This window comes from Notothenia rossii (genome assembly GCF_949606895.1).
Source record: "Notothenia rossii genome assembly, chromosome: 2".
NCBI classification, from domain to species: domain Eukaryota; kingdom Metazoa; phylum Chordata; class Actinopteri; order Perciformes; family Nototheniidae; genus Notothenia; species Notothenia rossii.
The window spans coordinates 4780873-4793372 of NC_136904.1; the positions used below are offsets into that span (position 1 = coordinate 4780873).

Consider the following 12500-nt stretch of genomic DNA (forward strand, 5'->3'; position numbering starts at 1 on the left):
ACATAGAAACTTCCGGATGCTAACCTGAATAATTAGCATAATTAGCATAAGTTGCGTTGATTAGCATTAAAGCCAATGGGGACAATAGTTTAAAAATGGCTTCGCTGATTCGGACCATTTATGAGTGTTTCGGGGTTATGGGGATGCTGAGTCCATTTCTGACATTTCCAGGAACAACGATGGCAGTTTTAACCAGAAAGTGGTCATATTTGTACTCTCCCTGGGGGGGGGATTTTGATGCATTGTGGGTCGATTTTTAAGTTTGAGGAAAAATGGCAGTTTCGAGTCCCCTAAACTTAAAAATCTACCCACAATTCATCTAAATCAGTCCAATAGGAGTACACATATGGCCACTTTCTGGTTAAAACTGACATTTGTTGGTCCTGAAAATGTCAGAAATGGATTCATTATCCTCAATGACCCCCCCCCCGAAACACTCCAGGTTTGGCAAAATCTTTAAATGGCAACTACACTAAGAGTCTTTTTGTTGTGTGTGTGTGTGTGTGTGTGTGTGTGTGTGTGTGTGTGTGTGTGTGTGTGTTTCTTACTCTCAGCCACGTAGAGATCCACAGCCGGAGTCCAGGATCCGTTTCCTGCCAGAGACGTCGCTCTCACTCTGATGGAATAATTTCCTGGACTGAGGTTGGACAGCTTGACGCCTCGCTGGCTCTGATACGTCTGACCGGACACACACTCGTGCTTCTCCGTCTGACACACACACACACACACACACACACACACACACACACACACACACACACACACACACACACACACACACACACACACACACACACACACACACACACACACACACACACACACACACACACACACACACACACACACACACACACACACACACACACACACACACACACACACACACACACACACACACACACACACACACACACACACACACCAGTGGTCATTATGTCAGCTCATTGATCAACATATACTGTATGTATGCAGGGCCAATAGGCCACCCAATTCATTGATCAATACAACCCACAAACCAGGGGTTCCTTTAGTTAAAAAGGAGGGTATAGTATGTTTGGTTTGATATTTCACTATAATCAACTTCTACAAGAATAACCTTTTTAAATCATTTCTTCTCTCTTTCAGCTCCTCAGTGATGTTGCAGGAAGTTGTGTGTTTCCTCACCTCCGCAGCCAGTTTGAACTTGATCTCGTACATGAGGATGAGTCCGTTGGGGCGGAGGGGCTCAGGCCAGCGCAGGAACACCCAGTCCTCCTCCTGAGACTCCCAGGACACCGGCCCGGGGACGTCATCCGCTTTCTCTGGAGAACCACACGGAGAACACGTTATACACGATTTCTGCAACAGCCTGTCGTATCCGGGCAAGTTAACCCTAACAACTACCAGCTTACTGGATCCAATGAAAGGGCTTCTTTGCTAGTAAAACGTATTACTGTATTGACACCGAAAGAACAAATACGTAAATATGTGTGTGTGTATAAAAGACATCTTTAGGAAGATTTGCAACATTTCAATATCAATTAAAGCCTTTTCATTCATAAATTCAATGCCTTTTTGGACTTTTTAGGGACCCACAGGAAACCCGATTTGCTAGTAAAGCTTCTTCTTGCACTAATGTACATTTCCCAAAGATACTAAAGTGACTGGTATTTTGTATATATTGATTGTTGTGCTTTTATTTATGTCTTCATGTGTGCATATGTATAAATGTGTCTGTCGATTGTGTATATATATTTTTTTATATTTGTGTTTCTGTATTCGGGATTGTGGGAAACGGTACTTCGTTCTCTCTGTCTGTACACACAAACTGAAAGATTGACAATAAAGTTGACTTTGAATGACTTTTGACATTCGATTTCTGCAACAGCCCGTTGTATCCAGGAAGGTTAATCCTAACAACTACTAGCTAACCTAATCCAATGAAAGAGCTTCTTCACTAGTAAAAGGTGTTAAATGTCACATGTCTAAACAGATGGACCTGCAGGGGGCACATGTTCATGTATTTAAGACATGAAGAAGTGGATTTTGCATCAGGTGACCTTTAAGTCTTCAGGAAGTTAAATATATTTAAATTAAGGTTCAAGGTTCCTACAGCTCAATGTAAGCCGGATTTAAGACTTTTCTCTTTATTAAATGACCTTCACACTAATACATTTGAGAAGAACATATCAATTATGATGAGTTTAAAACACCCAAAAGATGGCTGATTTTAATTTCTATTTGCATTATTAAGACTTTAGGACTTTTTAAGGACCCACGGGAACCCTGATTTAACTACTCTGCTGGTAAAACTTCTTAATTATCACATGTCTAAACAGATGGTCCTCTCACCTGCAAGCTTGGATCTGGTTTTTATAAAGATGGATCAGGACAAAAAGAGAGGGGGTCTTTGTTCCTGAGACGTTCAGAGGTGACCCTTAAGTCTTTAGGAAGATTTGCAACATTTTAATATCAATTAAAAACTTTTCAATTATAAATTCAATGCCTTTTTGGGCTTTTTAGGTAACCACGGGAACCCGATGTGCTAGTAAAACTTCCTAATCATCAATAGATTACATATCATGTCACTTGTTAGACGCTTTTATCCAAAGCGAGCAATTTGGGGTGAAGTGTCTCAGGGACTAGGGATGTCCCGATCACCTTTTTTTGCTCCTGATCCGATTCCGATCGTTTGATTTTGACAATTTGCCGATACCGATTTTTCCCGATCCGATCTTTATGCAATTCATTAAGAGAAAAAAAAGAAAAAAAGCATTCAAGTTGTCCCTTAAGGTTATTTTTGTATTTAAATTGGATATTCTATCCAACATGGATATAGCTTCTTTCTTTCACAGCAGCATTGGATCAGTTCAGTTGTGCAGCATTGGATCAAAACAAAATAAAGCTTATCAGTACTCGTTAGCTTACTGCTACAATTAGACACTGCGCCCACTCTTTTGCCAGATTTGAGAGAAATAAGCAACCAGGTCTATGAAAACAAGCCCCAAAGAAGCAACACATACATGATGTTGTGTCATTTGAAACCAAAACTAAGGCCTCAGGATGACTTTAAGACTTGAACATGGTCATTTTTGTTTTGTCACATTGAATACAACATTTAAAAAAAGTATTTATAAAAAAAAAAAAAAATGTAATAAAAAAAAAAAAAAATCCCGATCCCTGATTTTTTTCTCCTGATTCCGATCTTTCGAAAATCACGTGATCGGCTCCGATCCCCGATCACGTGATCGGATCGGGACATCTATCAGGGACACAACGACATGCTGACTGCAGTGGGGTTTGAACCTGTGACCCCCTGATCCCAACACCAACGCACTGTGCCACACACCTCCCCCAATATATAAGCAGAAGTTCCTCTCACCTGCCGGTTTGGTTCTGGAGAACACGAACTCAGCGGCGCTGCAGCGTTGGACCTGCCGGTTGCAGGCGTGGATATCGATTCTGTAGACGGTGAACGGCTGCAGGCCGAAGATCTGCAGCTCGCGCTCATCCACCGCCTGCTCCACGAAGTCAAACTCTTTCTCTGCCGGGTCGGCGTCCGTCGAGCTGCTGTTACTGCCAGCGTTCGGAGGAGAGAGAGGAGGAGGAGGAGAGGAGGAAGAGGTGTTGGAGGAAAGGAGGCGGTTGCGACGAGAGTGAGTCGAGTTTGCGACTCCGAAAAGATCTCTGCGTTTACGATCCGCTGGTCTGAAGGAGAGAGGAAGAGGAAGAAGAGAGGGAGGAAGATGGAAGAGCAGTTTTAATCAGAACTCTTTATTCGTCCCATAGAGGAGGAGTTCTACTTAACCTTAGGGCTGCTCGATTAATCGTATTTTAAATCACAATTACGATTATGGCTTGCAACGATTACGAAAACAACGTAATCGAAATAAAACGATTATTCTTCTTTTTTTTTCATAATTTTTTTTTTTTATTGATTTTTCAGTTGAGTTATACTTAAAGTTCAGGGTAATCAACTGTTCAAAAAAAAATAAGTAAAGTACAGGTATTTGTGTTCAACATGTAAGAAGTCAAAGTAAAAAGTAGTGGAGTAAAGTGCTGATAAAAATGTACTTAAGTAGAGTAACGAGGTATTTCTACTCCACTACTTCCTTAATAAGGTATTAATCGCCGTGGTTACCTCGGGGTGAAGATGGAGTTGTGCAGGAAGTTCTCGAACACCTTCCTGTAGGAGGCGTCCGCGGCCTCGGCCTCCAGGTCCTCCACTGATTTGGGGCAGGGGCAGCAGGGGCCTTTCTCCGGGCCCTCAGAGTCTGGTTTAGTGGGTTTCAGAGGGTCTTCCTCCTGGTCCCCCACTCCCACTGCTGCGATCCTGATGGGGATCTTCAGCTCTGTGGGAGGAAGCAGGAGATCAGATGAATGACAGGAGAAGAACTCTGTAACTCTATAAAGTGTGTGTGCATTTCATGTAAACACTCCTGTAATCATCAGGGTTGTACAGGTTCTTAGGAGTGACATGTTTGCACTTTTTAAACACCGAAAGCAATGTTTTTGTAATTGTTTTATAGACAAAGTAATCCGTGTGTTTTGTCAGCAGTAGCTCAGTCTTCAGGCTATATTAAGTCTTTATGCTTTTATTTTGAAGGTGATTATGTATTTATTGGAGACAATGAGCAGTAAAGTGTGTGTGTATTAAATCTAAACACTTATCAGCATTTGTAAAGTTATTAGGAGTACAATTCAAGCACGTTCAAAGTACCTAAAGCAATACAACAATCCAGATTAGCGCAGTTTATATCAGGATCATCTTAATTTCCTCAAAGAATGTTTTAAACACAAAGCAATCCATGTATTTGTCGGCAGTGGCTAGTATTCATTCTTTATGCTTTGATTTTGAAGGTGTGTTTGGGCATCTGGAGCCAGGTGGAGAGAGGGCGAAGGTTTTCAACCAGGGTTAGCATGAGGAAAGCCACAGGGAAGGCTGCAGGGCAAACTTAAAATGCACAGATAGGATATTCTTGCCTTGAATTAGCATCAGTTTTATTTTGAGTCACATTTTCTGTTTCATTTCTTTATGATTTAGCCGCTACAGTAAGTAAACGCAAGAAGACAGCCTTAGTTCAAATCAGGGGCGTCCAAACCTTTTTCACTGGGGCCACATACGTAGGGCTGGTCCCCTCACTAGAGATGAGGTATAATGCCTCGTAAATTGAGTTATAAGTTAGAAAAATCCATCAAATGTAGGTAAATTATTGCTGATAGTTGAATATGCTTTAAAAAACAAACAGCCTACATCACAGCTCCCCATAGGCTTTCATTTATTTATATATATTTATATTAACAGTGTTGGCAGATCATCCCTTAAAACAGAAGCCTCGGATTGCTTCTAATATGGTAAATATGAAGGGGGATATTTCAAGCTTGTTATGGGCTTTGTTTTTGATCAACCCTGGTTTAAAATAAATAAAATCAGTTAACAAGTTTGCATATAGCATCTGTATTCATACCTGTGGAGCAGTAGTTGTGATGTGTGTGTACCTGTGGAGCAGTAGTTGTGATGTGTGTGTACCTGTGGAGCAGTAGTTGTGATGTGTGTGTACCTGTGGAGCAGTAGTTGTGATGTGTGTGTACCTTTGGAGCAGTAGTTGTGATGTGTGTGTATGTTTGGAGCAGTAGTTGTGATGTGTGTGTACCTTTGGAGCAGTAGTTGTGATGTGTGTGTACCTGTGGAGCAGTAGTTGTGATGTGTGTGTACCTTTGGAGCAGTAGTTGTGATGTGTGTGTACCTTTGGAGCAGTAGTTGTGATGTGTGTGTACCTTTGGAGCAGTAGTTGTGATGTGTGTGTACCTTTGGAGCAGTAGTTGTGATGTGTGTGTACCTTTGGAGCAGTAGTTGTGATGTTTGTGTGTACCTTTGGAGCAGTAGTTGTGATGTGTGTGTACCTTTGGAGCAGTAGTTGTGATGTGTGTGTACCTGTGGAGCAGTAGTTGTGATGTGTGTGTACCTTTGGAGCAGTAGTTGTGATGTTTGTGTGTACCTTTGGAGCAGTAGTTGTGATGTGTGTGTACCTGTGGAGCAGTAGTTGTGATGTGTGTGTACCTTTGGAGCAGTAGTTGTGATGTGTGTGTACCTGTGGAGCAGTAGTTGTGATGTGTGTGTGTACCTTTGGAGCAGTAGTTGTGATGTGTGTGTACCTTTGGAGCAGTAGTTGTGATGTGTGTGTACCTGTGGAGCAATAGTTGTGATGTGTGTGTATCTGTGGAGCAGTAGTTGTGATGTGTGTGTACCTTTGGAGCAGTAGTTGTGATGTGTGTGTGTACCTTTGGAGCAGTAGTTGTGATGTGTGTGTACCTGTGGAGCAATAGTTGTGATGTGTGTGTATCTGTGGAGCAGTAGTTGTGATGTGTGTGTACCTTTGGAGCAGTAGTTGTGATGTGTGTGTACCTGTGGAGCAATAGTTGTGATGTGTGTGTATCTGTGGAGCAGTAGTTGTGATGTGTGTGTACCTTTGGAGCAGTAGCTGTGATGTGTGAGTGCCTTTGGAGCAGTAGTTGTGATGTGTGTGTACCTTTGGAGCAGTAGTTGTGATGTGTGTGTACCTTAGGAGCAGTAGTTGTGATGTGTGTGTACCTGTGGAGCAGTAGTTGTGATGTGTGTGTACCTTTGGAGCAGTAGTTGTGATGTGTGTGTACCTGTGGAGCAGTAGTTGTGATGTGTGTACCTGTGGAGCAGTAGTTGTGATGTGTGTGTACCTTAGGAGCAGTAGTTGTGATGTGTGTGTACCTTTGGAGCAGTAGTTGTGATGTGTGTGTACCTGTGGAGCAGTAGTTGTGATGTGTGTGTACCTGTGGAGCAGTAGTTGTGATGTGTGTGTACCTGTGGAGCAGTAGTTGTGATGTGTGTGTACCTGTGGAGCAGTAGTTGTGATGTGTGTACCTGTGGAGCAGTAGTTGTGATGTGTGTGTACCTTAGGAGCAGTAGTTGTGATGTGTGTGTACCTTTGGAGCAGTAGTTGTGATGTGTGTGTACCTGTGGAGCAGTAGTTGTGATGTGTGTGTACCTGTGGAGCAGTAGTTGTGATGTGTGTGTACCTTAGGAGCAGTAGTTGTGATGTGTGTGTACCTTTGGAGCAGTAGTTGTGATGTGTGTGTACCTTTGGAGCAGTAGTTGTGATGTGTGTGTACCTTTGGAGCAGTAGTTGTGATGTGTGTGTACCTTTGGAGCAGTAGTTGTGATGTGTGTGTACCTTTGGAGCAGTAGTTGTGATGTGTGTGTACCTGTGGAGCAGTAGTTGTGATGTGTGTGTACCTTAGGAGCAGTAGTTGTGATGTGTGTGTACCTTTGGAGCAGTAGTTGTGATGTGTGTGTACCTTTGGAGCAGTAGTTGTGATGTGTGTGTACCTTTGGAGCAGTAGTTGTGATGTGTGTGTACCTTTGGAGCAGTAGTTGTGATGTGTGTGTACCTTTGGAGCAGTAGTTGTGATGTGTGTGTACCTGTGGAGCAGTAGTTGTGATGTGTGTGTACCTTTGGAGCAGTAGTTGTGATGTGTGTGTGTACCTTTGGAGCAGTAGTTGTGCTGGTACAGCTCTCTGTCTTCAGGCTGCTGCTGCCACCTCACCAGGTAATACGTCTGGTTTCCATTGGGAGCGATGGGAGGAGACCATCGGACCACCAGCTGGGTGGAGGAGTTAGAGTACGCTCTCACATCCTGAGGCATGGAGGGCGCTGAAAATTAAATTAAAAAGAACAATTGAGAATTGTTGGGAAAACACTGAATGTCCTCTTCCATCATGAGAGTCACATGATAACAAAGGTATCCCAACTGTAGCTGTGAACATGACAGGATGTGTGATTACCCAGAAGAGCATCAGGACTGTTTGAGGCATATGATAGCTATGTGATTAACATGTTGATTCAGCCTCTATGGAGAGAGACATATGACAAGCATGATCATTTCTGACGTGGAGCTAATCTGAAGTAAACATTGAATACTGCTTTCTATTCCTCCATCTTGGGACTGTGGAACTCCCTCTCTTGGATATCAGCATGTGAAGGACACTGTTCAGGAACTAGTTGATGCTCTGTATGTGATGACTCCTTCCATTCTGGAGAGGATCACAGATACATGGATCCTGAGGTTCAAGCTCAAGCCGGGGACCAGGGAGAGTTTTCTAACAAGAATCATCTGTGCAGTAAGAGGAAAGTACGACCAAACAACTCCCATGTTTACTCCATCTAAGAACATTCGTTGTTATTGTTTAGTAGAAAACCGTGCTGGTGATAACAAAACGCCTCATCTCGTCCAGAAAGACTTCCACAATAAAGTGTGTTAGTGGGCAAATTAGAGACTCTATAGAACAACCGTTAAATCACAGTTGATCAATAATCAGTGGCCTTTAACCTATATTATTCACAATAAACAAGTTAAATTAAAGAAAGCAATCTGACCTCTCCGTGGCTGTTTGATATATTAAACCTGGAGTTTTCCTCCTTCATGTTTAAATGTCTCTCGGTGCAGATTCTGATTACAGCTGGATTTGTTTTAAACAATCTCCCATTTCATGTAATTATATCATCGTTTGTGTAAATCAGATTTCCTCCATCTCTTCCAGCTGCAGCTGTGTTTACTAAACATCCCTCTCCTCCATCTGGACCTCTCTGAACTTCCTCAAACTCAACGGCAATTATTCTGTATCTCTGTCAGTCAGAAGTCTACAGTCTGTGATAAAACATTTACCGTAATTCTCGGACTATAAGCCGCGCCTTTTTTCCCATTTTTCGACGCTGCGGTTTATATAACAGTGCGGCTAATCTATGGATTTTTACAGCTAACGGCCACTAGGGGACCTCCTAAATCTATGGGTTTTACAGGTTACAGTCCACCACCTCTAACTCTATGGGCTCTATGGCCGGTCCGCGCCCCCCACCTTTAAGCGGCGGGCTCCAGCAGGAAAAGCTGGAGGCCGGAAAAGAGTGAGACAGGTAGCGCGCAAAAGTAAAAGTGGAACTGACAGTGGTACGAGAGACAGAACGAGAGCAAGACAGACAGACATTACGAGAGCGAGACAGTTTGTCCCCGTACCACTGGTTGAAAACCACTGCTGTAGATCACTGCCGGTACGTGCGCTGGGAGCGCACCGTTTAAGTTTGAAAGTTGAAAAGTGTGTGTGTCTGAAACGCTATGTGATACAGTACAGTTTACACAGCACATGTTCTGTAGCTACTATTGCACTAAATGCTAACACTTGAATACGTTATGCAAATATGCAACTTGTTTGTTGAAATGTTAATAAATAGAAGCTTCCTCAAACAGCCATCTCTTTCCCGACAATCCCCTCTGTGCACGAACCCTTACATATGGTAATGAAACATTAAAACACCTGCGGGTTATAGTCCAGTGCGGCTTATATATGTACACATCATTCAATTTAGCTGCTGCGGCTTATATTCAGGTGCGCCTTATAGTCCGAAAATTACGGTAATCTGATTATGGCCTCTGTTCGAAGGTGAGACCATTAAAACCAGATGCTTCTTATCTTCACACAGGGCGATCTGCATGTAGGGAGGGACGGCCCTGATCATGTGACAGATGAACAGATCGCCACTGGGTTCACAACTAAAGACACAGCTACGCACAGAACGCAGCACGGCTCTGAGAATCTGCCTTGGGACGAAGTAGCAGTGAAAACATACGGAGTTTCGTTGATTTGGGCCTTCTCTCAATAAGCCCTGCGCTCGAGTGGATAGACCGATTCACGGACTTTCCACATGGTAAAAGTGGGGGGGTCTAAACTAATCATTTTAAAAGGTGGGGGGGGGGCTTGTCCCACCCTCATATAGTGGCTGTGACGCCCACCTTTAATATGTTACTTTCCTGATTACCGTAATGCCCTGAAAAAAGGCACTACACAGTTCTCCCTCTATCAACTGAAGACTCACGTTTATCAACTAAAGAAAACAGATCGTATAACTCCAGCCCCAGACACACTTTAAATCGATTTTACATTTTTATTGTTGACTTTCACGTTTTTAACGATCTGCCGAATTAAAATACATTAAAACAATCGCTCTTATTATTTTTGCAATCCCTCCAGGGTCCCAGTAAATACCCTTGGTGACCTTGCACCCTGCGAACTTTGACCGATAGAGAGCGTTCATACTTAAGACACACCTTTTTAATTTGCCTTTTAATTGGTATTGTTATTATTTATGTGTTGATTAATTGATTGATTAATTGATTAATTGATTGATTAATTGATTGATTAATTGATTGATTGATTGATTGATTGAGGCATTGAATTGCTGTTCATCTTGATTCTCCATGCAGCTATTAAGCAGCATGGCTATGTAGTGCCATAATAATGTTATTAACCCCCAAAAAATTATAAAAAATCAATGAAAAAATATATCAATAAGTTGTTTTATTTGTCTCTTGACATAATATATAATTAATGTTAGTTTTACAAATGATTTTTAGGTGTTTGAAAGACATATGTTTGTTTAACAAAGGGGGATCTTTTGGGCAAAAAAGGGGGTACATTTTTTTTATTTTGACCAATTTAATTCGGGCTTCGCTGCAGTGCAGCCATATCTTGAACTTGATGATTGGTGACTGTGTTTTATTATAAGTAACATTAATATAATTTGTGCTCATTCAGAGTTAGTGTGTTAGGGTCTGAAAGACATTTTTGTATGATACAGATTTATGAAAATGAAAAAAGTTATAAATACGTTTTGTTTTTTGTCTCTTGACATAATATGCTATTAAAGATATTTTATAGGAGAGATTATTAGATGTTGTGCTCATTCAAAGTTGAAAGACATAAGTTAGACCCTCCAGAAAAACCAAGATTCTGTGATCGCAGAATTTACCGCATAATCAGCAAAATGGCGGAGATTTTTAAAAGGCCGCATAATCCCCGCATTTTTCCACACAAAGTTGAGAGAGAAAAAAGTTCACTCGTCTTGACGTGACGTCATCAGCTCGCGCATCACAGAATGTAAACAACACTGTATAGAGTGAACGTGTGGAGCTCACACGATAGAGAAAACACCAAGATGAAAAAATCGAATCCATCTCATTTACCGACGAACATTTCTACTAAAGACCGGGCAAAAAGTGGGGGGAAACTATTCTGCACCCCGTGCAACTGTGTGTTGGAGCATAAGAGAACATCGACGGTGACGACCCACTTTGATTCATTCAAACATTCGAAAATGCTTTCTGCTGCTGCGGACAAGAAAGCCAAACAACTCACGTTCACGAGGCATCAACCTCCAAAACCCTTTCGAGGGCTACAAGAAACGAAGTGAGTAGCCTACAAGATTGAAGCTGCAGATAACGAACGAGTAAATGAAAACGGAATGAGGCGGAGAAGTGTGTGGGTGTGTGTGTGTGTGTGTGTGTGTGTGTGTGTGTGTGTGTGTGTGTGTGTGTGTGTGTGTGTGTGTGTGTGTGTGTGTGTGTGTGTGTGCGTGAGATTAAAATAGCCCAATTGCTTTTACAATAAATAAACATTGAATTTGTTTAATTGAATAGTAAAGGGGTTTAACGTTAGTGGCAGGGTTGTGTGTGAGAGAGAATAAATAAGACAGCCCAATATTTAAAAAAATGGTTATTCTTTTTCCCGCATATTTAGCATATTTCGCAACTTCCCGCAATTTCACCGCATAAAATCTCATAAAAACCCCGCATGTTGAATCGCATAATCAAGGAATTTAGCCCGTGTTATTCTGGAGGGTCTAATATGTACTGTATGCAGATTTATCTTATGGGGAAAGAGGGGGTACAAAATGAGACCAATGTATGCTTTGGAGATGTGCACCAGGTAACCTTGATGGGTGTTCACCTGAGGGGCTGGTGCGGATGTAGACCACCTTGCTCTTGGCGCTGAGGTGTTTGTCGTCCACTTTGAGCGTGATGGCCTTGACGAACACGGCGTACTGCGTCCAGGGCTTCAGGGCGGCGAGCAGCACCCCGGGGTCCGAGTCTTTGTCCGGGCGCAGCTCCACGTCCACCATGTTCCAGCTGTTCGAGCCGCAGCCGTCCTGACCCTCGAACTCCGTGATGTTCTGGAAGGGTCTGCAGAAAACACCGGGTTATATGGGTTCATCTTTTTATCAAAAATAGCAATATGGACTAGTGTAGTTTTCAAATCGCAGGAAGCACGAAATGTGCTTTTTAATTCTGCTTTGAGATGTTTCAATTCTAGCATTGTTTATTTCTAGTCTTTCATTTCTACGTTGTTTTTTATGCTGCTGCAAAATCCACTTCTTCACGTCTCTTCTACATCAGCATGTGTCCCCTCTTCTCCATGTCTCTTCTACATCAGCATGTGTCCCCTCTTCTTCATGTCTCTTCTACATCAGCATGTGTCCCCTCTTCTTCATGTCTCTTCTACATCAACATGTGTCCCCTCTTCTTCATGTCTCTTCTACATCAACATGTGTCCCCTCTTCTCCATGTCTCTTCTACATCAACATGTGTCCCCTCTTCTTCATGTCTCTTCTACATCAACATGTGTCCCCTCTTCTTCATGTCTCTTCTACATCAAC

At 42.4% G+C, this 12500-nt stretch overlaps 1 protein-coding gene across 1 annotated transcript in view; it reads right to left on the reverse strand.

Moving 5' to 3' along the window:
* The window catches only part of LOC307028840 (insulin-like growth factor 1 receptor), an 82648-nt gene that overhangs the window by 8690 nt on the left and 61458 nt on the right, over positions 1–12500 (reverse strand). Inside the window, 6 exon segments of the mRNA XM_079664185.1 lie at positions 549–708; positions 1168–1304; positions 3365–3690; positions 4124–4334; positions 7503–7670; positions 11795–12027. Of these exon segments, the coding sequence (XP_079520311.1) occupies positions 549–708; positions 1168–1304; positions 3365–3690; positions 4124–4334; positions 7503–7670; positions 11795–12027 (1235 nt within the window).